This window comes from Megalobrama amblycephala, linkage group LG5 (assembly GCF_018812025.1).
Source record: "Megalobrama amblycephala isolate DHTTF-2021 linkage group LG5, ASM1881202v1, whole genome shotgun sequence".
In the NCBI taxonomy this organism is placed as follows: domain Eukaryota; kingdom Metazoa; phylum Chordata; class Actinopteri; order Cypriniformes; family Xenocyprididae; genus Megalobrama; species Megalobrama amblycephala.
The window spans coordinates 41377404-41403884 of record NC_063048.1 but is presented as its reverse complement, the minus strand read 5'-3'; the positions used below and the strand labels follow the sequence as shown (position 1 = coordinate 41403884).

At 37.0% G+C, this 26481-nt stretch overlaps 2 protein-coding genes across 7 annotated transcripts in view; both read left to right on the top strand.

Annotated features, from left to right (window-relative positions):
• The window catches only part of slc24a4a (solute carrier family 24 member 4a), a 43719-nt gene extending 31118 nt beyond the window's left edge, over positions 1 to 12601 (top strand). For 2 of the 3 annotated variants that reach the window (XM_048192334.1, XM_048192332.1), the window contains exons 11-17: positions 1162 to 1331; positions 4015 to 4162; positions 6601 to 6767; positions 7431 to 7545; positions 7654 to 7766; positions 7859 to 7924; positions 11811 to 12601. In XM_048192334.1, the coding sequence (XP_048048291.1) occupies positions 1162 to 1331; positions 4015 to 4162; positions 6601 to 6767; positions 7431 to 7545; positions 7654 to 7766; positions 7859 to 7924; positions 11811 to 11963 (932 nt within the window). In that variant the 3' untranslated portion in view covers positions 11964 to 12601. The remainder of the gene's footprint in view (positions 1 to 1161; positions 1332 to 4014; positions 4163 to 6600; positions 6768 to 7430; positions 7546 to 7653; positions 7767 to 7858; positions 7925 to 11810) is intronic. The other variant, XM_048192333.1, reaches the window with a different exon arrangement.
• A 1038-nt stretch (positions 12602 to 13639) lies between these two features.
• Positions 13640 to 26481, top strand: part of dglucy (D-glutamate cyclase) — a 30490-nt gene continuing 17648 nt past the window's right edge. The window contains exons 1-5 of one of the 4 annotated variants that reach the window (XM_048192338.1): positions 13640 to 15917; positions 18130 to 18213; positions 20357 to 20510; positions 24552 to 24750; positions 24903 to 25053. In XM_048192338.1, the coding sequence (XP_048048295.1) occupies positions 15914 to 15917; positions 18130 to 18213; positions 20357 to 20510; positions 24552 to 24750; positions 24903 to 25053 (592 nt within the window). In that variant the 5' untranslated portion in view covers positions 13640 to 15913. Of the gene's footprint in view, positions 15918 to 15948; positions 16080 to 16121; positions 16159 to 18061; positions 18214 to 20356; positions 20511 to 24551; positions 24751 to 24902; positions 25054 to 26481 lie in introns of those variants that run through there. The other 3 variants (XM_048192336.1, XM_048192337.1, XM_048192335.1) reach the window with 3 other exon arrangements.

Genomic DNA, 26481 nt, shown 5'->3' with positions numbered 1-26481 from the left:
ACATTTGATAAATAAATTAATTTATAATATTAAGACACTATAGGACTGTTACCAATCAAATTCAGTAACCTACACTGCAAAATTATGCAACTGCAATAAATATTGCATTTATGCATTTATATTTTTTAATATACTAATTATAAGAAATGTTAGAAAAAATACAATGATACTTTTAAACATGAAACTAAACTACCAGTAGGTGGCGGCAAGTCACTTAATGAGTGAGTCATTGAGTTGTTCATTCAACCGATTCATTCAAAACACTGAATCATTCAATAACAAAACACTGCTAAACAGTGTTGCTTTGAGAATGCGCAATAGTTCTGCTGTGATCTTTGTTTGGTGAAACAGAACAAAAACATTCAATATTGTATCTAAAATGTAAGGAACTTAATATTAACTACTTGTGTTTTGAACTTTAAAAATCAATGTAACATTTGCAATCGTGATAATTTTCCGCAAAACAGCTCCCTGGTCATGTTATGTCATATATCTGCCATTCATTGGCGGATAGTTGCTTCAGTCTAGTAAGTGTTCATCTTGAAATTTATTCTTGCATTTACTTCTATCTGTTTAGTCAATGAATGCCAGAAATTTGTGTTTGGGAAATGCTACAATTATTAGCACTTAAAGGTACAGAAATTATACACTTTTCCTTTAAGTTGCTTTTAACCCAGAATATTCCTTTTAATATAATGAATGTCTTGGGCCAGTGTGTTTGTCTATATATTGTTGATAGTTTATTGGCAGTAGAGCTCTTCCTGTGACGTCCAGCTGTAATCTGGAGGATGGCTGAGAATTTTATTTCATGTCAGTATTCTGTGTGTTGATGGTTTCTGACAGTATCCTGAGGGGCTCAGAGGTGGGCCTACAGTCTATCCCAGCAGGAATCAGTTTCTCACTGACAGGCAGGACTTAGATTGAAAATTGTGACACATCCTTTTTCTTTTGAGCGTTTGTGTTTATGGTCCTGCTGGTTTCTGTGCACAACTGTTGTGTGTGTGTGTGTGTGTGTGTGGTTTTTTTTTTTCTCTCAGGGCTGGTTTGACAGGTGTGTGTGTGTGCGTGTGTATGAACAAATACTGTATGTGATGTGTGTTTTAGGCATGAGTACCATCATGTAGGTACACTTACAAATGTTTTTTTCTTCCGTGTCCGCAGTAAAGCCCAGTAAAACATACTCTAGGGGCTCTGTTGTGATGGTGGACGAGATGATAAATTCAAGCCCTCCACATTATCGGTTCCCCGAGGCCGGCCTCAGGGTCATGATCACCAACCACTTTGGACCCAAGACACGTCTGCGCATGGCAAGTCGACTTATCATCCATGAGGTAAGAAAATACACCTGCTGAGTGAATGCCTCTGGAATAATAAGCTAATAATCCACAAAAGTTTGTGGGTTATGGTGGTTTTAGCACAGGAAAGGAAATTGACTACTCATCCTCATGTTGTTCAGAACCTGTATGACATTGTTCTGTGGAACACAAAATAATTTTTTTTTTTTGTTTTGTTTTTGTTTTTTTTTGTCCACAATGAAAGTCAATGGAGTTCAGTGTTGTTTCGGACCTCATTGAGTTTCTTTCATAATATGGACAAAATTCAAAATTTCTACTTTTGTGTTTCACAGCAAAAAGAAAGTCATACAGGTTTGGAACAACATGAGGGTGAGTACATGATGATACAGCTTTCATTTTTCTTTCAAGGAATAGTTCACCAAACATGTTGCCTTAAAAAAAAAAAAATTATTAAAGGTCCTTGCACACTGTCTTGTCTGAAAAATGACTAAATTCACATCTGAAATTTTTGCATGTTAAAAATGAAATGCATACTCATGTTGTGTCAATCACGTTTATACACTGCCTCCGAAACTTTCGTCGTCATAAAAACATTTGAATCGGGTTCAATTTTCTGCATTTTTCACATCCATAGTCAGCATTTTGAGAGGTGTTTTGACAATTCAGAGCCACCGTACAAGCGAACGCCAAAATTATACAAATATTATTAGCTATAGACCTTATTTACCAGAGAAACAAGCGCGCCGCATTCTTTATAAAATTGTCTTTGAACTTCCATTTTGCGGTAGCTCTGTATTTATGGCGTCGCTGTCAAAGAATAATTAGTTGGTTAATTGGATTTACTTGTTGTAGAGTTAATGAAAGTTATCATGAGCATTGTTATGTTTAAAGCAGATGTCTTAACAAATGTCAGTAGATCGGGAAGATTTTAAATAAGCAGTTCATTCATAAATGTAATATCGCTGTGGAAATACAAACCGGAAGTCAAAAGACAACGAGCGCAACGCTGAAAAGGGGCGGGGCTACATAAGGTCTATAGCACACACAGTAATGCCTGGTAGCGCACCTTTCCTGTGTGTGTGTGTGTGTGTGTGTGTGTGTCCATACCTTAAGGCAGGAACACACGGCAGTTTTTGTTCGTCGGCTGACTAAGTTTTCTCAGTGTGATCCGCACTGTCAGCTAAAGTTGGTCCTCATCTGCTTTTTTTTTGGCCGATTAAATTTTGAGCGTCTGAGCTCGTCAGTCCGTCGGGCCATCTGATCATTCTGATTGGCTGTTCAGCTATTGCCACCTGCTTGTACGGAAAGGCATTTCATCTTACACAGGCACAGAACGGGCGTGCTACTTGGCCGTCGGCTGTCAAGCATCGGTTTGGTGTGTCAGGCCAACTTTGGACCCAGACGCTGACAACGTGAGCCAACACCACAGTCTGCTTTCGTCGCCACTAGATCGTCGGCGTCGGCTTGGTGTGTTCCTGCCTTTAGACTTACTGCCAGTCACTGTTCAGGATCAGTTGGTTCATGGAAATTGGTGGTCTTTTTAATATTTGGCTCCAGTATCGCTAGCAAAGCATCAAACTGAGCCACTGACATCCTGAAGTAAACTTTGAATCGCTCGGGATAATCCCGCAGCTCCTTGATAAGGAGGTGGAACTCTCCTTCCTCTCTATGCAATCTCAGGATTGGATGGACCCAATATTTCTTCTTTCTTTTTCTCTTTTTAAGACGAGAGAGGACAACAAAATCATTCTCACTGCTTGAAGACTTTTTTGCAACGGATTAATTAATACACATCAGATTCAGTGTGCAAGGTTTCAGTGTGTGACAAATTGTTAGGATGACGAATAAGAAAAAACACATATGAAAATTTCAAACTCAGTGTGCAAGGACCTTTATTCTCTCTAAAATATCTAAAAACTTCTCTTCAGCTGATGTCAATGCTTCAATGTATTTCACAACTTAAAGTATCTAGAGAATTTTTCAGAATACGTTAAATTATTGATAAAATAAGGCCCATCTTATTGTTCCTTTTTCGAACATGTTTTTTTTGGAAAATGTCAAAATGCAGAGTTAAAATGGGTTGTGAATGCTGATTCATGTTCAATTCAATCAGTGTGAGTCAGTTGTAGATTTTAAGGGCTTCAAATGCAGCTCATCTGTTCAGAATTACGAGTCTGCATTATAATAGTGCATTTAACACTGGCAACCCAGAAACTGGATTATAAACCGGAGTTCTGAATATCTTATGCGCCAGTCTTTGTTGGTTAACTCAGCGCTGTGGAGTTTTCTCATCAGGTAGCCCAGTTCTTGGTGTGAGGCTGATTAAACTGTTTCTATAAATATCCACTTGCTGGAATTCAAAGAATTGTGTTAGAAATTCAAACCCCTGCTACAAAGACTGCTGAGGAATTTAATAGAGACATGTCAGCTAGTTAAGAAAGAAATGAGGCTGGGAATGGCGTTAAACTGATCATGGATGAACGTTATGGACACAGAAGGTTGTCGGTCTTCTCAGTGTAACATTTTAAGGGATAGATCACTCAGAAATGGAACAACAATCTGCGCTTCTATTGCTTTTATGTTGTTTCTAACCCATGTGTTTTGGAAAAAGTAGCACCATACTGACTTGGAATAATGATTGCTTCAAAACATCTTAATTGAAAAGAGTGGGATTGTGAGGTAGCAGATAAGAGTGAAGTTTTGCTCTTTATACATGCAGCAGCAGCGGCTAGTGAAGACAGCCAATGGGGTGGATGCAGTGCTGGTGGCTGATAAGAAAGCTGACACCATGGAAAATGGCAATGTAGCGGAGGACAAACTCTCTGAGGAGCTGGAGAGTGAGATGTCATCTCCTTTCAGCTTGCCTGGTGAGGCGGTTTAACACATTAACACATCGTATGCGGTGGCATCTGAAATGTATACCTATTCACATAGTTCTTTTTCTGTCTTTACCAACAAGGGTCTTGAAATATCAAGGTATTTAAAAATTAGCATTTCCAGTGGTAAGACTTTACATGAGGTTTCATGAATTAACAATGAACAGCAATTTTTATAGCACTTATTAATATAGGTTGATTCATAAATCTACTATTCATTGTCAATTAAACAAACTTATAGAAAAGTTTTAAATAAAAATAATGGAAAAATTTTAAAATATACTTTGTGTACATTATCATTCAAAAGTTTCAGGTCAGCAAGGACGCTAATCGATCAAAGTGACGGTAAAGACTTTTACAGTATGTTGTTGCAAAAGATATCTATTTCAAAAAAACTAAATTTATTCAGACACCTCAACAATTTCACACATTTATTACAGTTTTTCACTATAGTTTAAAAAAGGGTAATGTAATATGACGAGAACTCCGAGTTAAAATGTGTCAGAAAAAATTAATATTGATAATGTCAGATGACACTTGAGCAAAACATGGTCAGGTCAATGTGTTGGAATTATTTTTGGTCCCAAATTTTTATCAATTTTACTGGTAGTCCACTGTATGAAGAATTTTTGGGTAAAATGTATCACGGTTTACTTTGTTTTGCTATCCTTACTTGCAAAAATGAACTATAGTGTCCTGCACTCATTAGTAAAAATATATAAATGATATCTAGTGTCTGAATAATTTTTGGTTTGACTGTATATACACATACTGTATACACTCAATTTTCACTTTTGGTGGGGGCAAACTCTGGAAACGGACAAGTGGAAAAACTGAAAGTATTGGAAAATTTGAACTTCCATGTTTAGGGCCCTATAATTTCCGCGATCACGGAATCGCAGAATCAAGTCATAAAAACGGAATTTACTATATAACGCGGAATGTCACGGAATTTGTCAAATTTTTGATTAATGAATTAAAAGCAGGTCAGTACAAATTAAAATTAAATCACGATATAGACTAGTGACTGAATATTAAACCGCAAAAAGACTATTTAAACATGAATCCTGCATGCCTGTGTGACTCTGAAATGAATGATGCGGAAGCGCAGTTTCATTTACCTCACACCGCCTCACACACAGGCGCACGCACGCTGAAGCACATGCGACGCTCGCTGTGTTTTCGTCCTCTGTCGCCTCACAAATTCATCTCCAGAGCTGCTCTGAAAGTTACTTCATCAGCATTTAACTGCTTCGTTTGAGAAAACTACCGCCATAAACACAGAGAAACTCTCAAAGCTTTAGGCAAACCGTCAAAATAAAAGTTTGATTTAACTTGACAGAAACGTATTACTGTTGTACAGTAGAATTTAGATAAATTTAATAATAAATTATTAAAATATATTTTAAACAATAATCTCAGTGTTTCTTCCATGTTTTAATTTTAACAGTAAAGCTCTGTTGTGCAGCACAATGTTTGACAAAAAAAAAGTTTAATTTCATGATTAAAAGATAAATTAAATGCTATGCGTTCATTTGATTGCCAGAAACATTTAAATACACAACAGAACTTCTGAAGGAAAAAAAAAATCATAAAAATATATTTTTAATTAATTAATTAATATTGTTGTTTTTAAGAATTCATTAATTAGACATGCTTTTTGATTATCAAAATGGAAAAATGGAATTAAACCATTAAAATGGAATCCAGAAAACAGTAAATTTAGTAAAAATAAAATTTGAGGGGAAAGAATAAAATGTAGGGCCCTAAAAAAAAAAAAAAATGTTATTTATTTATTTATTTATTTATTTTTGTTAAACTTTTATTAAATTGTTGGTAAATTGGACAAGATTCATTATTTCAATAAATTAGACATGCTTTTTGATTACTAAAATTTAATTTAACCATTAAAATGGAGTCAAAAAATAAATAAAACGGAAAAAACTGAATCCAGAAAAATTAAAACGGAATTTGGGAAAAAAAACTTTTTTTATAGGGCCGTACATGTTAAGCTGGGTTTTTTTTTATCTACAGTTATGAGTGTTATAAGCTCTTCCCAGAGTGAGAGATCATTGGTCACAGTATATTTTGGGTTTGTTTTTGGTGCGTTGTGAATGTGCCTGGTACAGTAAGAACACTGAATTGAATGAACAATGCACAGAGCTTTACTCTGTGTGTGTGTGTGAGGGCTCAATTGTGAGAAAATCACATGACAAAGGTTCTTATGTTATTGTGTTGAGATTATGGCTTTTTCTTTTTACTTTTTTTCTTGTGAGCTGTGCTTTCATATGAGATATCTGCTGTGCTGCCTGCGCAGTGAACTTCTAAGTCACCATAAATACAGGATGGTCAAATGAATGCCATGAACATAAAGAAACTTTTTATTTGTGGAGGCTTAATTGGTGATGTGCTGTACCATGTGACTGTAGGAGGCAGTTTGGATAAAGTGAAGTTTTTCATTTCCTGGCCCATTTTGGTGTTGCTGTACTTCACCGTGCCCAACTGTGCCAAGCCACGGTGGGAGCGTTGCTTCATGCTTTCCTTCTTCCTCTCGACTCTGTGGATAGCTATCTTCTCCTATGTCATGGTGTGGATGGTGAGTTCCTTTGAGTATATAAGCATTCACATTTGGAAACAATTCCCACCCCTTGCATTATTTAATTTAATTTAGTATTTAAATGTAATGAATTGTGTAAATGCTGCATATTTAAAATCTTAACACATGAAGTTAACTAATCACTAGGAGTTTTTAACAGTACATGTATTCATCAATAAAACAGCTTGAGAATAAAATCTCACGAAGCATTACATTTACCTCAGGCAAGTCATTTAGAGTCCACAGCATGTTAGTTCACTAGAGAAATGAACTCTAGAGGGAGCATTTGACTAAATGTATGCACTATATTAGCTTATATGTTCATTATATTTACTTTACCTGTTAGTAATGTCTTATTCACTATATATTTAAATAAAATTGTCAGTAAAACACTGTTAAAAGCACAATACAAATAAACTTGAATTTAATATGCATTAACTTTGGCTGTCCTAGTAGTTTGTGAAATCGTTTTATTTTTTCCTTAAATTTATTTAGACCCCCTGGTGGTCCTCAGATGCCAGTTTGAAAATGTCTCTGTTTTGACTCTATTTCTTTTGAGTTTTGGCTTATTTTAGGTCATGCTGCTTGCAGGCATGTTTCATCATTATTCCTGTAAGCATCTCCATTTCTTTGAGGCTCATTCATGTGGGTCGCTGTGTGCAGGTCACAATCGTTGGATACACACTTGGAATCCCAGATGTCATTATGGGTATAACTTTCCTGGCTGCTGGCACCAGCGTTCCCGACTGCATAGCCAGTCTTATTGTCGCACGGCAAGGTAGAGCTCTTCTTTGTTTCTATTTCTTGGTTTTCTTACCTTTTTATTTATCTTTCATCCATGGTGAGCTTACTTTCCAGCTCTGGATTTGTTTCTTTGTGTGCTCAGGCCTGGGGGACATGGCTGTCTCAAACTCGATTGGCAGCAACGTCTTTGATATCCTGGTTGGGCTCGGCGTTCCCTGGGGCATCCAGACAATGGCTGTCAACTATGGCTCTGTGGTATCTATCTTTGTCACTCCTCAAACATGCGCATACACACACAATTCCCCAAAGACTGTAAAATGATCTTTTATTTTTTGTGTCCTGTTTAGGTTGAAATCAACAGTAGAGGATTGGTTTACTCCGTTGTTCTGCTATTAGGTTCAGTTGCATTAACCGTGAGTAAAAGTGAAGAACAATTCACCTCACAAATACAAAAGTACTGTATGTGGACACCTCATTTTAGTTTTAATTAGGCCCCCTAATTCACAAAACTTCTTCAAAAGTTCTATGGCTAGGTATTTGGATATTATTCTAATTAATTTGGGTGTATTTCTGTTATATTTTGCTTGTCTATAAAACAAATACGCTATCTGCACGTTTTAAATTATACCGGGTATTGTTTCAGATAAATTCAAACTGTTAATTCCTTTTTGAACTCCTTTGAACTGAAAGAACTTACTCCTAAGAGTCATTGATTTTGGGAATCAGGCTACACTATTTGAGACCCTGCAGTAAATACAAACAGAGGTTGACCAATAATTTTACAGATCACAATAATGATAATTGGTAAAAAAAATAAAAAAAATAAACTCAACTAAAACATTTTGTCAATCAAAAGACCTGAACTTTATTACAATGTTTTGCACCCAGTATGGCATTGTGCATTATCATGTGAAAACAGGCCAATGCCATCGGGGAACACTGTCATGAAGGGGTGTACCTGGTCTGCACCAGTGTTTAGGTAAGGTTGGTGGTACGTGTCAAAAATCCCAGCCCATAGTTTCCCAGCAGAACATTGCCCAGAGCATCACACTTCCTCCACCATCATCTTATCATCCCACATTGCATCCTGGTGGAATCACTTCCGCAGGTAAATGGCACACACATACATGGCCGTCCACATGATGCAAAAGAAAGCGGGACTCATCAGACCAGGCGAACTTCTTTCACTGCTCCAAGGTCCAGTTCCGACACTCATGTGCCCATTGTAGGCACTTTCGACAGTGGGCAGGGATCATCATGGGCACTCTGACCGGTCTGACCCATACGCAGCAGAGTTTGCTCTGTTGTAACACATTCCTCCCATAGCCATCATTAAATTTTTCTGTGACTTGTGTCACAGTAGACGTTCTGTTGGTTCAGACCAGATAGCCTTTGTTGCCCTCACGCATTGATGTCTTGGGAGCCCAACACCCTGTTGCTGGTCTGTGGTTTCTCCCTCCTCGGACCACTGAGAGCACCCCACTAACTTTGCCGTTTCAGACCCATTTGTCTGGCCATAACAATATGGTCCTTGTGAAAGTCTCTCAGGTCTTTACTCCTGCTCATTACTCCTGCTCATTTCTCCTGCATCCAACACGTTGACTGAGAAATGATTGTTCGCTTACGATTGATTGATTGAATTGATTGATTGATTGATAGATAGATAGATAGATAGATAGATAGATGATAGATAGATAGATAGATAGATAGATAGATAGATGATAGATAGATAGATAGATAGATAGATAGATAGATAGATAGATAGATAGATAGATAGATAGATAGATAGATAGATAGATAGATAGATAGATAGATAGATAGATAGATAGATAGTAAGTATTAATCCCGGTAGTGAAACTGATTTGCCACCAACTTCGACAATACAACCAACAAACTCAGCACACGAATTAACACACAGATAAATTAAGAAACGATGAATACATGATTAAGAACTAGTGAGACATGATACAGTTCCACAATTGAGAAAAAATTAACGGTGTTCATTAAAATATCTGACTGCTGCAGGGACAAAAGACCTTCTCATTCATTCACTAGAGCACCAAGGCATTATCAATCGCTCACTGAAAGCGCTTCTAAGTCCTTTAAAAATGTTGTGTAGTGGATGGCCTTCAAAAAGCAAAACAATTTTTCAATTTTGACCTTGTCCTCTTCTCCACAATGACCTCTAGTAAATCTGGAGTAAGACCAATAATCAAACCAGCCCTCTTGATCAGCTTATTTATCCTATTTTTGTCCTCAACAGGTATGCTGCCCCCCCCAGCAAAGTACAGCATAAAAAAGAACACTAGCTAAAATCCCTTAATAAAAAACATCTAAAAACTTTGTGCTGACGTTAAATGATCTAAGTTTCCTCAAAAAGAAAAGTCTCGACTGGGCCTTCTTCATTAGGACATTAGTATTCTCTTTCCAATTCAATTTTTCATCCAAGTGAACACCTAAGAATTTATGTGACTGCACAATTTTGATCAACTGACCATTAGTTGTGACTGGAAGGACCTTCTCTTTTTTCTTTCTAAAATCGATCACAAGTTTTTGAGTCTTCTCTACATTCAATTTTAAAAAGTTAGACTCACACGAGCTGAAAAAAGACTGAGCCCCCCTTCTGTAAGCAAAATCATCGCCCTGATTAAGTAAGCCCACTAAGGCAGTATCATCAGAGAATTTTTGTATCCAACAGGATGGCTGACTATGCCTATAGTCAGCAGTATAAATTGTGAATAAAAAGGGAGCCAAGACTGTGCCCTGAGGTGCTCCAGTGTTAGTTAAAATGGTATCAGAAAGATTATTACCAAGCCTAACAAACTGTGGTCGTGATAAGAGGTAATCTAAAATCCAGGAAATGGTTGTATTGTGCAATTTACAATCAATTAATTTGTTGGCTAAAATATGTGGCTGAATAGTGTTAAAAGCACTCGAAAAATCAAAAAACATGATCCTGACAGAACTGCCAGTAGTTTCAAGATGACATTTTAAATGTTAAATGATAAATGTTATGGACCATAAAAAGTAGAGCATCATGTACCCCAACACCCTTCCTATATGCAAATTGCAAGGAGTCCTGAAAAACGGACACCTGCCTAGTCAGGTGATCCAGTACAACCCTCTCAAAACACTTTAGCTTTTTTTGGATCAGGGCTTGTAATTAACTTTTTTGCTCACCAGTCACTTTGGCTTGTGGTTTTCCAAAGATACTAGCCACACAGCATTTTCACTGTCCATAATTTTGACCTTGATACCATGGGGAAAACTGCCATATGGATATTTTTAATATTATCTCATAATTTGTCAGCAGGTATATTAGGCTACTGTCACATTAAGACCTGACATATGGATCCATTATGCTGTTTCAAATGTGTTTTCTTTCTCAACTGTTTACATTCACTTAAAACAACTGACTGTGTTTACGTGAATACTCGCCAAGACCCGTATTTTGACATTATTTTGTGTGTATTCGGCTGTTTAAGCGCAATAAGCAGCGATAAAGAACTCAATTTAGCACTGAGAGGCAGCTTTATGTGCGCACACTTTTGGTGTGAGCACAAAATCTGCAGGAATGAGTAAAATTTAGAATCTTTTGAAATTCATGCCCGGTAACACCAACAATATTCATCCGGAGCAAATGAAACAAATGAGGCGGGTTTGTGTGTCAACTTGCTGTCGGAGAGATGAGAAAGTGCAGCTGGTCTCGTGTATCTATTTTGCGGAAAATGAATATTGGAAGCGTTTCAGATATTTCAGTATCGGTATGTATCGAAAAAGCACTATTTTTGACATTTCATTGGACTTATTTTATTATTTCAGCCTTTTTAAAAGACTACAATTGAAACTTGTGTATATTATATATAAATTTCCAGCTGCCAAAGTGACTAGTAGGAGTGACAGCATTACATGCCACTGCTGAAATCCACCCGCATTTGGCGGGATTGTGGATGGTAATGTCAAGCCCTGCTTACCATCTAATCAACCCAGACCTTGATGTGTGACCTTGTTTAGATGATTAACATTTTTCACTTCACCTGTAAGTGGTCGTAATGTTTTGGCCCAGTGTGTAATTGTATAAATATATCAAAAAAAAAAAAAAAGGATAGTAGTAAAATTCAACGCTAAAACTGATAAATTGGTCGACCTCAAGTCTAAACCATGCAGTTATATGCATGGTTTAGCAGCCCTACTTAGTTACATTTCTGCTCCAGCATGACAGTGTTTAGGTGTCCATATGGTGTATATAAGATGTTGTTCTCTGGCTTTTTACTCCTAATTTTGGTTCTCCACCTTCAGGTGTTGGGGATCCATGTGAACAGGTGGAGGTTGGACTTCAAGCTGGGCGTGTACGTGCTTGTTCTGTATGCCATCTTCCTCTGCTTTTCCGTCATGATCGAATACAACGTCTTCACGTTTGTCAACCTGCCCATGTGCCATGAGGATCTCTAGGCCAGAAGATTTTCATGGGTTTGAACCAAAATACCTCCAGGATAGACCAAAATTTCCAATGATTCTGCTGTTTCCTCTGTTTAATCTCTTTACTGAGCTGTTACTGTTGAAGAAAACCACTGTCTCCCACTTCACATTTAAACCACTGGGGTTCAGATGGAAGAACTGCACTTCCCAGAATACCATTGACTCTCTCCATCAATTCCAGGAAATTAAATTCTCCTTGGCAGCTCTCTTTATAACTGGAAATTCTTCCACTTCTGAACCTTGGACAATCACAATGCAACCCGTAATTGTCTTTACTGAATTGACAATTGTCTATACAGGATTCAAACTGTACTCTTTCATCACAAACTGCACACACGGCAATGACAAAGAATGCTGCTCATTCCTGTATGCATTAGCAATCTACATTTTCTAATTTCTGTCTTCCCTTGAGACACTCTTTGACATGAACATGAACATAATGCACTTTATATGTAGCGTAAAACATCTATATCACATTAATTTATTTCCTCCAGTACGGGAAAATGAAAGTACGTCCTTGATGTGGTGCAATAAAAAGATGGAACTGAACATGAAATCACTGCCCTCGGGCAAGAAAGTGATTCTCGCAGCTCGTTACACACAAGAAAACTCTTGAAAATATGACGCATAACAGATGTGAAGCATTTTCTGTTATGGATCGTGCAGCAGGGGGCGAGATGTTATGGAGTCCTTATGAGCTGGACAATGTATTTCCTGCTGAGAGCATCCGGCAGGTGTCCAATGGAGAGGTCAGTGAAGGGGACACATTGAAACAGAAGCTCTACTATTAGACACGTTTTGGTTTCCCCTTTATCATTCCAGACCTGCGTTATTGAATGAAACCAATCATAAAGCACACATCAAAAGCTGCTCCTCACCTCTCTCTCAGACCAGAGCAGACGACCCTCAGGACCGCTCTTTCCTTGTTTTGCGGTGTGAAAGATTAGACTGGCAACTATGGCTGCTTTAATACACATACTGATGACATCACAAACAGAGATCCTGGATTTCGCAAACATGCTATAAATCGACATGTTTCTTGTTTATATGTAAATATAACATTGCTGATCCTGTTTGAACCAGTGCTTCCTTACAGATGACGGGAGGGGGGTGGATTTATGTACGGCATTTCCAATGCACCCGTACCTCCCTCTCTGGATCTTTATTACCGTTTGTCTGTAATGCATGATTTGACACAAAGAAGCCATTTCTAAAGCAGGGCGAAAGCTTTGTGAGCTCACTGTCAATGTCCCTATAAGGATGAATCTCAAGAAAATGTGCCCAGGTCATATTTCACCCTAAAATAAAAAAAAAAAGCATAAATTATATTGTGCAAGTACAGTAATGACTTGTTTATGACCGTTAAATGCATTTCAACATTCATTTCCATGGCAGTGAAGCACATTTTCAATCTCAAGTTCTCATTGATGTAATGCATCTAGACTATATGCTGTAACAGGTTTTTTTTATATTTAATTTGGTGTAAATTAAAAGCAGTTACCATACAAATATTACCATGATTTATAAATACCTAGCATTTAAAATACATTATAAAATATAATTTTTTTTTTACATTACTGTAATATATATATATATATATATATTACGGTAATGAGAATATTTTTTTGTATTACTGTAATGACATTTTTTGCATTGCAGTAATTAAAATGACAATAATACAAAAAAATCATTCTCATTACCGTAATTTTAATTACTGGAGTGAAAATCATTACCGCAATGCAAAAATGTCATTACAATAATAAAAACAAATCATTCTCATTACTGTAATTTTAATTACTCCAATGAAAATCATTACCGCAATGCAAAAAATGTAATTTCAATAATACAAAAATATCGTTCTCATTACCATAATGACGTTTTTTGCATTGTGGTAATGATTTTCATCAATTACATTTTTTGCATTGCGGCACAGATTTTCATTGCAGTAATTAAAATTACAATAATACATAAAATATCATTCTTATTACTGTAATTTTAATTACTTAATGAAAAGCATTACCGCAATGCAAAAAATGTCATTACAGTAATACAAAAAATATCATTCTCATTACCATAATGACGTTTTTTTGCATTGCGGTAATGATTTTCATTGCAGTAGTTAAAATTACGGTAATAAGAATGGTGAGATGAGGAATACATGAGGTGGAAAATGTGCTTAATTACAATTATATTAATAAAAATTAACTTTAGTTTAATAAGAATATTTTTTTGTTCACGTTACATGGTAATGAAAAGTTTAGGTTTAGGTTTTTTTTTTTTTTTATTGCATTATTATAATAGTTTTTTCTTTTTGGTCTTTCATTGCCATAATGAAAATAACGGTAATGATGTTTGGAAAAATTTACTAAATCGTGATTAAAAATGTCACAATAGAAAAAAAAAAAAAAATCTTAATGGTCATCAAAATTTACTTCCTTTTCTTGGAGCATAAACAAATTTCTTATTTCTTCAAGTTTTGGCCTGAAATATGACCTGAACATGTTCTTGACAGGTTTCCTGAGATTCGCCCATAAACGGCAGCTACCGGACCCGTATACACTCAGCTGCTAGTGGGCTCAGGAGATCTGAACTTTGTGTCTTGTGTCAGTCGTAGAACCTGTGGTTGTCAGTGCTAGGAGGTGCTGTAGCTGTTGTCTGTGCAGAAAGACAGGTGTCGCAGTATTTGATGTACACATTATATAATATATATGCAATCGGTGAGGGCTGAGTACGAGGAGTATATTTTCATAGATGAGCCATGTTTGTGAAAGCTGCTGAATTCGCCCACCGCTGTTACACGAGCATGCAGATTCATCATCTAATCTGACTTCACATAATTGCCATCCTGTAGAATGTCGACTTTAGTTTATTGTGGCTATGTGCTGTGTGGAATGACGGTGATGTCGTGATGATTCCCTTTTCTTTCGTCTTTGTTCTGTGGTGTTTTTCAGTGGTGATCTGTATGATTACATTACTCAGCTGAAATGGATACACCATAATATTGGAGGAGCACCGAAAGCTTCTTCCTATGCCTGGCTGACACGTTACATAGTTAGAAAGACTTTTTCTACCATTGAATGGTGCCAGTAATGTAGTACTTTTCTATTGTTTGTTAGTTTCTCTCCCGGTTGTTTTGGGAATTCTCTTTTGCCAGTGCAATTCATCTACTGGGTTTATTTGAATCTACACTTAAGAGATTTGTCAGCACACTATCCGTTACTATTGAGTTTGTTGCTGATAATTTGTGCCATGCTTAATGTAAATGCTACCATTTGAACTGAGAATTTTTTTTTTTGTCAATTGTATTTTATAATCTCTGGGGTGGTTTGATTAATGCTTCATTGGGTCACTTCAGAAGGGATGTCTTTATAGCCAGTTGTATAGCACTCTCACATGATCAGTCTTGTATGCACTCTCCATTGTATGCCTCTTCAGAGGAAAATGCTTCAAATGACTCTGTCAGGCATGAATATGCACACGAGTATGAGAACTTCTCATGCAGTCTTTTGATTTATTAAACACACGTACAGATACATGCGCTTCACGAGTGACCTGCTGCACTGTGAGTGGAACAAACCTTCTGTAAGCTACAGATTTAATGATTTTCAACATAAGACGTTGGTGTGTAACTTGAATGTATTGTCTTGCAAGCAATGGATGTATCCAACCAATGCATTTTACTGTAAAGCAATAATCTAAAAAAAAAATGAACAATATATGAATCATACGAGTATTGTATGGAGAAAACAATTAAATTATACAGTTTATAAATGTTTATTGGGTGTCTGTCTTGCATTTGGTCATTGAATGAGAGTTTGGCGCCCCCGTATGAACAAAACAGGTAGTGTCGTTAGGGCCATTTTGTGTTTCCTGCTAAAACAGATTCGCTGTTAACCTTCTGCAGTTGCTTCGTATCCACAGCTATGGGTGAGTTTTGTAAATATTTATGGTACCGTCGTTGCCAAATCAGACACAGCGTCGAAAAGATCTTTGATTTGTGTGCGAGTCTGCAGGTCGCCTGATGTTTATGGTTGTCCCAATCACGGAAGTGTCTGTGCGCTTCCAGACAGCTTTTATTTTCGTTCCGCTGTAAGTTTCACTGCAGATTATGCACTTTTATTATCGTTTTTTTTTTTTGCATGGAGAATGGCATTATTAACCTCTGGCGGTAAGGTGTAGTGTAGCAAGATGACGTAACTCATATATGTATGTATGTATGGGCATGTTGGCGTAACTTGTCATAACTTGTCAGTCATGAAACGTGACTAAAAGTGCTTTAAACATTTGTTTTTTAAAATTGTGTATTAAGCAGTTTAAATGAGCTCATGTTGAGAGAAACGTAGAATAAAATAAGTTTGCATTACACTACATTGGTTTTATATAATATGTATGTATGTATGTATGTGTGTGTGTGTGTGTGTGTGTGTGTGTGTATATAATAGTCACAATGCGGATAGATTATCAGATAGATTGATTTTGATTGATTGATTAGATGGTACTTAAAGGGATAGGTTCACCCAAAAATGAACATTCTGTTGTCATTTACTCACCCTCAAGTTGTTCCAAACATAAAGATATTTGGAAGAATGTTTGAAACCAAGTTTCATTTTTTTGTGTGAACTATCCCTTTAAAACACCTGTGGTAACTTGCATTAATAAACATTGACAGACTGACCTGACTTAAAGAAACATTTTGGTTACAATCTACCTTTGTTATAGTTATCTTTCCTCAATGTATGCTGTTATAGTTTTATTATGTGCTCTTGTTTACTCAACAGCTATAGCAATAAAATATATATTGGAATTTTAGTGCACAGAAATTAAACCAACATGCAATGCCACAGAGAAAACAAACAAAAACACTGTTGTACAGTATCTGGACTCAGAAACCTTACTTAGCCCTGGGGCCAGATGCATAAACATATCCATTATGTTAAGACTGTGTCTTAAAGGGTTAGTTCACCCAAAAATGAAAATTCTGTCATTTATTACTCACCCTCATGCTGTTCCACACCTGTAAGACCTTTGTTCATCTTCTGAACACAAATTAAGATATTTTAGTTGAAATCTGATGGCTCAGTGAGGCCTGCATTCACAGCAATGACATTTCCTCTCTCAAGATCCATTAATGTACTAAAAACATATTTAAATCAGTTCATGTGAGTACAGTGGTTCAATATTAATATTATAAAGCCACGAGAATATTTTTGGAGCACCAAAAAAAAGAAAAACGACTTATTTAGTAATGGCCGATTTCAAAACACTGCTTCAGGAAGATTCAGAGCATAAATGAATCAGTGTATCGAATCTGCTGTTCGGAGCGCCAAAATCACGTGATTTCAGCCGTTGGCAGTTTGACACGCGATCCGAATCATGATTAATTTATGCTCCGATGCTTCCTGAAGCAGTGTTTTGAAATCGGCCGTCACTATACAAGTCGTTATTTAGTTTTTTTTTTTTTTTTTTTTGGCGCACCAAAAATATTCTCGTCGCTTTATAATATTAATACTGAACCACTGTACTCACATGAACTGATTTAAATATGTTTTTAGTACATTAATGGATCTTGAGAGAGGAAATATCATTGCTCCCTATGGAGGCCTCACGGAGCTGTCGGATTTCAGCTAAAATATCTTAATTTGTGTTCCGAAGATTAACGAAGGTCTTATGGGTGTGAAACGGCATGAGGGTGAGTAATTAATGACATTATTTTCATTTTTGGGTGAACTAACCCTTTAAGAACTAGTATGACCAACTAACAGTTAGTTTGGGGTAATCAGTCTTACTTTTCGGTATTAAATTAGACCAATCTAAGTTTTTATGTAACTGATTTAAAAAAGTTCTGAACAGTCTTAAAGAAAAAAAAATTGACTAACTTGTAAGACTAGACTTACTTAGCAGTTTATACAGCCGGCCTCTGCTGGTCTCCATGATATAAATAACACATCTTGAAGTTTTTTTTTTTTTTTTTTTTTTTTTTTTTTTTAACATTTTCAAAAACTTTTCCATTACACACACATTACTTTTCCTGAACTTGAAATCAGTTTTTCAGTGTTCTCTGATATTTTCAGGCTTTCCATGTTCCAGGAAACCTGAACACATTTTGCAGACCAGTAACCTGTGACAATGTTTCCTGCAGTGCTGTTGAAATGTGCACGTATGAAACCGCTTCTCCGCCGTGCTGTCGGACTGCAGTACAGCACCCGAGCAAACATGAGGCCAGGTATGATTCACAAATGGTTTGGTTTGGTATTGGTTGCTATTATGCTTGTGTCGGTGTTACAGGGGTTCAGTCGCAAACCATTCAAGCGTGACAAGGCAAAATAAAACATGCTGTCTGTGAATGTGAATGTCCTGCCTGTGTGACACACACCTTGCGGTCCATACCTATGTCCTATCCCTTCAAAGGGTTTACCCTCCGGAGTGAGAGCTTCGAAGGGATGAAGTGTGTAGGGGTCAAAAAACCTCTTCAACCGTCTTCATTGACTTTGTATTGCGTGAAGCTGCCTCCTTGTCATTTCTGACTTGTAACAAAAAACAGAACAATGCCTTAAAGCTGCTGTGATAAGGTGTACAGAAAACAAGCTAAAAAACCCAGAACTAAGCTTTTATAAGCTACCGAACCGTAAAAGCCAGCCTTTAAAGGTGCCCTAGAACCAATTGTACAAGATTTAATATAAGTCTAAGGTGTCCCCTTCGTTTCAGCTCAAAATACCCAATAGATTTTTTTTAAATGAATTTTTTTAACTGCCTATTTTGGGGCATCATTAACTACCGATTCAGTCCACTTTTAAATACACTTTTCCTGATAAATTTACTCACCCCCATGTCATCCAAGATGTTCATGTCTTTCTTTCGTCAGTTGAAAAGAAATGAAGGTTTTTGAGGAAAACATTCCAGGATTATTCTCCTTACAGTGGATTTCAATGGCTACCAACAGATTGAAGGTCAAAATTACAGTTTTCAGTGCAGCTTCAAGGGCTTTAAATGATACCAGATGAGTAATAAGGGTCTTATCTAGCGAATCGATCGGTCATTTTCGGAAAAAATACAACCGTTTATGCTTTATAAACAAAATATCGCCTTGAACGTACTTTCCGCTTCCGCATTCTTCATAATGCTTACGCTGTATGTCCTACGCCTTCCCTATTCAAGTTACGGAAAAAAATGAAACTGGCGCCACGTTCATTCCGTAAGTAGAATAGGGAAGGCGTAGTACATTCAGCGTAAGCGTTATGAAGAATGCGTCTCTGGTCTCCTTCCCTGCGTACCGCCGGGGGCGGAGCATTAGCATTAGCTGTTACATGTTTTTTTGGCTAAACATTGCAGGCTTGCCTTCCATTGGCTTTGCGCAAGTGCTTTGGAAACGAGAAAGCGATGTGACTGCGTTTTCCACACGTTTTTAGACGAGATATGTGAACAGCCCCCTAAGCGGTTTTAAAAAAAAAAAAGAGCTAGAGGCCCTGCACCCCGGTGACACCGGTATTACCGGTGTTGTCACATGTCGATTAACCAGTTTGAAAATTTTCTCACCGTCACATCCATAGTTGCTATGCACCTTCATGCATTAACGTTTACAACAGTGGGTTTACACCAGCTTAAAATCATTAACCAGCTGGGCTTTAAAGTGTCTGGCTGTCATAAAGCAAAGGAATTATCATGTGGCAGTCAAAGGGTTTGTCTCCATGTGCTCTGCGGAGCATTATTCGCCAGAGTCGGGATATTAAGAACACTTCTGGTATAGCAGCAGGTATGAATGAACGGTTAGATGCCATGGCATGATGCCTTGATGGCTCCTTATTCTTGATTTTATTATGATTTTATCATTGTGTTAGCAAAGCAAATTTCAGCTTGACAAAAGAGTCTGTGGGAATTAATTTATTAACTTAAAATCACTTTTCACCTAATTATGCACATATATAATTAAATGCATTGACAATGTACATAGTGTGCAAAGCCTCTTAAATAACTTGACTACATCATTGTCTTTTATAGCACTGTTAACCTTCACTCATAAGTGTTCACTTTCAGACTTTGGCACCTAAGCTCGATGATTAAACCAAAAAGCCTAAATGAATGTTAATGTAATGCTGTTTCTAATGTGATTTTGAACCAATTCTAAATGAATAAAAGGAGTTCTAAGAATTCAATATAATTGTACCATATATAAATTGGAAGCAAAAATTTCAGTTCATTGTTATAGTAGGAGCTTATGTGATTTTTAGTGGAATCAGATCAATTGTTTTTTTGTTTTTTTGCATACCAAATTTTTGCAAACCAACTTTTTTTTTTTAAGATTTCATTTTACAAAGACTGAAAGCATGCAGACAACTGCAGGATCTCACGAAAATGATGTTTACTGGCAGGATATCAGCAGGCTAACGTGGTGATCTTGCACAAGGATCTTGCTGATGACTTTGAGGCGTTTTGTCGGGCGAACAGCAGCCCGCTCCCTCTGCTGTACAGGAGCAAATGTGGAGAATGGAGCTGCGGGCCCCTCGCCACAGGATCTGACATCAGGTATCTTCACACCATCAAAGACTGCATAACTGAAATAAAACCCCTGACCAACACTTTTAAATTTCATGGAGTTATTTTTTCACCACATATTTACTCAGTGGGATATGGAAGCTTGTTTCCACCACTAAATAAAAAAAGGTAATTGCGACTTTTTATCTCGCAATTCTGACTTTATATCCCCGGTTTCACAGACAGGGCTTAAGCTAGTCCTAGACTAAAATGCATGTTTGAGCTGTTTTAACTGGAAGTGACTTGCACTGTCATATCTTAAAATGTGTCAGTGCCTTTTTGTCAAGACACAAGTAATGTTTTTTTCTAGAGAATGTTTATAAAAGATACTTAAATGCCTTAATTAACTAAAGGTCTAATACTGGCTTAGGCTAAGCCCTGTCTGTGAAACCGGGCCATTATCTAACAATTCTGACTTTATAGCACACAATTCTCACTTTATAACTTGCAATTCTGACTTTACAACTCGCAATTCTGACTTTATATCTCGCAATTCTGACTTTATATCGCAATTCTTACTTTATATCACGCAATTCTGACAATATTTCGCAATTCTGACTTTATATCGTGCAATTCTGACTTTATAACTTGCAATTCTGACTTTATATCGCAATTCTGACTTTATATCGCAATTCTGACTTTATAAATCGCAATTCTGACTTTATATCGCAATTTTGACTTTATAACTCGCAATTCTGACTTTATAACTTGCAGTTTTGACTTTATATCGCAATTCTGACTTTATAACTCGCAATTCTGAATTTACAACTCGCAATTCTGACTTTATATCTCACAATTCTGACTTTATTTCGCAATTCTTACTTTATATCACGTAATTCTGACTTTATATCGCAATTCTGACTTTATAACTCGCAATTCTGACTTTACAACTCGCAATTCTGACTTTATATCTCGCAATTCTGACTTTATTTCGCAATTCTTATTTTATATCACGCAATTCTGACAATATTTCGCAATTCTTAGTTTATATCACGTAATTCTGACTTTATCGCAATTCTTACTTTATATCACGCAATTCTGACAATATTTCGCAATTCTGACTTTATATCATGCAATTCTGACTTTATAACTTGCAATTCTGACTTTATATCATGCAATTCTGACTTTATAACTTGCAATTCTGACTTTATATCGCAATTCTGACTTTATAACTTGCAATTCTGACTTTATAACTCGCAATTCTGACTTTATAACTCGCAATTCTGACTTTATAACTTGCAATTTGGACTTTATATCGCAATTCTGACTTTATAACTCGCAATTCTGACTTTATGGGCCCTATCTTGCACCCAGCGCAATTGACTTTGTACACCGACGCATGTGTCATTCCTATTTTGCACCCGCGCAAAGCGCGCTTTTCCCTCCACAGAAGCACGTCGCTAAACTAGTGAATGAACTTGCGCTCCCTGGGCGGTTCAGTGCAAAAAAGGAGGTGTGTTCAGGCGCATTGCCCGCGCATTGCTATTTTAAGGAGCTGAAAATAGACTGCGCCATAGACCAACTCAAACCTGGTCTAAAGTCAATGGCCGCAATATTTTTTTGTTTGAGCGCGTTGGTAGAAACTGCGCCTCTGGGCGCGTCCACAGTGCGCGTTGACTTTGCTTATTACACACAGGGATGCGCATCACACAAACATGCCAAATATTAAAAACAAAAGGATTACAGTGTATAAGAATATTATTGTGTACATAAATATAAAAATGTAATGATGAATAGTCATTGCGTGTATTAGAATTAGGCTACCTATTTTCAATTCAGCCTATTACTACTTATAATGATGAACGAAATTGGCTAATTAATTGAACAATCGTGCCAATACACACACACACACATATATATTAACTGACTCATCGCGTGTACGCCATGTAAATAGCAATCCGCCATGGCGCGAGCGCATCTCGCTCTTAAAGGGAATGGGAGATGACACTCTGATTGGTTTATTTCACGTTACGCCCAAACCACACCTATGAATAATGAAGCTACTTCAGACCAACCCATTTTAGATTTGCGCCGGGCGCAAGAGCCATTTATCCCGCCGGGAAAATAGCAACAGCGCCGAGACCCGCCCACAAAGTTACTTGCGCTTCGCGCTTTGACACTTGCGTTTCAGATCGTTAAAATAGGGCCCTATAACTTGCAATTCTGACTTTATAACTTGCAATTCTGACTTTATATCACAATTCTGACTTTATAACTTGCAATTCTGACTTTATATCACAATTCTGACTTTATAACTTGCAATTCTGACTTTATATCGCAATTCTGACTTTATAACTCGCAATTCTGACTTTATATCGCAATTCTGACTTTATAACTCGCAATTCTGACTTTATATCGCAATTCTGACTTTATAACTCGCAATTCTGACTTTATAACTCGCAATTCTGACTTTATATCACGCAATTCTGACTTTATAACTCGCAATTCTGACTTTATATCGCAATTTTGACTTTATAACTCGCAATTCTGACTTTATATCGCAATTTTGACTTTATAACTCGCAATTCTGACTTTATATCGCAATTCTGACTTTATAACTCGCAATTCTGACTTTATATCGCAATTCTGACTTTATAACTCGCAATTCTGACTTTATAACTCGCAATTCTGACTTTATTCTGACTGAAAGTCAGAATTGTGACATTATATAACTCCTAATTGTGATTTTGTGAGTTCATATCACAATTCTGAGGAAAGAAAAGTATATATGACATGTAAACACAATTGCAAGGAAAAAGTCAGAATTGGGAGATATAAAAAATTTTGATATATTCAGTGGCGGAATCAAGCTTCCATAGTGGAAGGTTGTTTCTTAAAGCCGACCTATTATGCTTTTTTACATTTTCAACTTTATTTCGTTTTTAATGTTGCTGTTTGCAAAGATACAAAGCACAGTCACTCCAGCGGGAGTTATTCTCTATATCAGTAATCACTGATTCTGAACTCCCTGAGATGCCTGGATTGTAGTCTTGAGTTTTCCTCCTGTAACATACGCTCAATTCAATTCACATTTATTTGTATAGCACTTTTCACAATACATATAGTTTTAAAGAAGCTTTACAGAAAAATACATGTTTCTACAATTTAGAGTGATCTGTTATCAGAGCATTTGTCATGCATTTGGCTAATAATGTATTCATTTAGGCAGAAACAATGATCTCATTAAAGCAATTATTACAAGTTGTGATCATAATAATTACAGTATATAGAACATTTTGCAGTGGTGCATGTTGATTCAGAGTTTGCGTCATCTGAAGTCCTCACAGGGGTCAGCGCATCTCTTCACAGGTGTTGGGTCATCTGAAGTCTTAGAGTCTGGATGCAAACTGGAGCTGGCGTACTCGGGCATCCCGAGGTAGAGACAGAAATGCAAATGAAAAATAATTAGCGTAGCTGCTGTTCATAACATTTCAAGCAAAAGATAATCGTGCATTTCATCTGATATAACTGTACAAGGTTATCAGGTGCATTGCTTGACTAGGGCTGTTTAAACTGGGAGAATGTGTCTGAGCTTCGAAAATGATCTGGAAAATGATTCCATGTTACAATATTCCTCATTTAAATAATTCCCACCTGATGCATATGCAATATAAAGGGGCGGGGCCTGGTTGAGTGGCATTAGTAGTGTGTTGAAACTTGCGGTTATGTGTGTTGGAACTAAAATCTACAGGGATGTGGCCCTCCATGAATTGAGTTTTGCACCCTTGAAAACAAAAAATCTAGACTGGGCATAATATGGCCCCTTTAACAGATTATGTTCAGTCACGGACAGGTGTAAAAGATTAATCTTTTTTCACAAGGAAATGTGCTAGTATCATCTTGTCATTTAATAATTACACCAAGAGATGGACTGGGAATAAAAAAAAAAACAGGCTGGACCTTTAGTATGCAATCCCCCACTATATGTTTCACATATGTTTAATTCAAACTCTTGCCTGCTGTATTATGTACATATGATGGATGGTGAAAGTGCGATAGATAAGTAAAGAGACTTGTGCGTCTTTCCTTCAGGGAGGACTGTCCAGAGTACTGTGTGTTTGAGAATGGCAAGCTAATGAAGAAGACCTCTAGTTTATCCTCCTACACTCCTCAACTTGCAGACATGGTCACGTTCTACCTCGGCTGTAGCTTTGGCTTTGAAGCAGCCTTGAAGGCCGCTGGGGTTCCAGTGAGAAATGTGGAGCAGGGTAAAAATGTCAGCATGTACAAGGTCAGTAGAAACCCCAGGCCTGGATTACATCCATGTGCAGTACAGTTTATTACTTGATTTTGCTTGAGTCAGATTTTTTCCCATCTTTGAAATTTTAAAAATTACCAAAAGGAAATTTCTATAGGTGCTTATTTCTGTTTTTTTTCCCCCAGACATCAGTACCTTGTATTAACGCAGGTCGGTTTCATTGTCCGATGGTGGTGAGCATGAGGCCTGTACCAGAGGACAAAATGGACGCTGCGGCTCAATCCACACACGTCATCCCACTGGCTCATGGAGGCCCTGTCCACATTGGACACCCTAGTATGTACTTGTTTCAAAAGAATGAAAGTTTCTCTCTAATCATATACAATGGACCAACACATTTGGACACGTTAAGAAAGTAAAATAAATATCAGTGCATACAAAATATTGATGCAGGGTGCAATGATGCTTTTCTTAAAGTGATTTTTAGTGTATGTATTGTATGAAGTCAGTTCTCAAGTTCACACAGGTGACCTATTCGAGTAACCTTTTTTGAGGTGACCTTTTTCCTCAAAGTTGAACATTCTTCAACTCGAGGAGATGGGTAAAAAAAGCAGAGCGCTTGAACGAAAAAAAGATGCTCAGCGCCTCGTTATGCTCCTGGTATTTGAAAAATGCGGCGCTCCTATTGAAAACAATTGGAAAAGTATGCTAGCTGCTGGAAAAAATTGGCCTGGTTTCACAGACAGAGCTTGGATTTAAAGGGATAGTTCACCCAAAAATGAAAATTGTCATTAATTACTCATGTCGTTCTACACCCTTAAGATCTTCATTCATCTTCAGAACACAAATTAAGATATTTTTGATAAAATCCGATGGCTCAAAGAGGCCTCCATTGCCAGGAAGATAATTAACACTTTCAATGCCCAGAAAGCTACTAAAGACGTATTTAAAACGGATCATGTGACTACAGTGGTTCAACCTTTATTTTATGAAGCGATGAGAATACTTTTTGTGCACCAAAAAAACGACTTTATTCAACAATATCTAGTGATGGCTGATTTCAAAACACTGCTTCATGAAGCTTTGAAGATTTGACAAGCAGGGATGCTCCAAAAATGATGACTAAACAAGTCACAATCGAATTACGTGTGGAAAGTGTAGGCTGCACTGATTTTCACTTGTAGTACAATCATTGATTTGGAAAGAAACAAGATTTTTTTTAAACGCTAAGACATGGTTTCACTACTTTCCAGGCAGTGAAGTTGCATCTGAATTTTGTCAAGAGTCAGACAATTTGCCTAAAATAATTGACCCTAATGTGGCAAAGTCATAAATGACAGCACCCCAAAAAATGAAAAGGCCAATTTTGTAAAATGATTTTAGCCTTAAAGGGATAGTTCACCCAAAAATGAAAATTTGATGTTTTTCTGCTTACCCCCAGCGCATCCAAGATGTAGGTGACTTTGTTTCTTCAGTAGAACACATGATGATTTTTAACTCCAACCGTTGCCGTCTGTCAGTCAAATAATGCGAGTGGATGGGAACTTCTAATATAAGAGTAAATAAAACTTGCACAGACAAATCCAAATTAAACCCTGCAGCTCGTGACGACACATTGATGTCCTAAGACACGAAACGATCAGTTTGTGTAATAAACCGAACAGTATTTATATAATTTTTTACCTCTATAACACCACTATGTCCAACTGCGTTCAGCACTCGCTTAGTGAGGTCTGAATGCGCTCTGATAGCGCAAGTGATGTC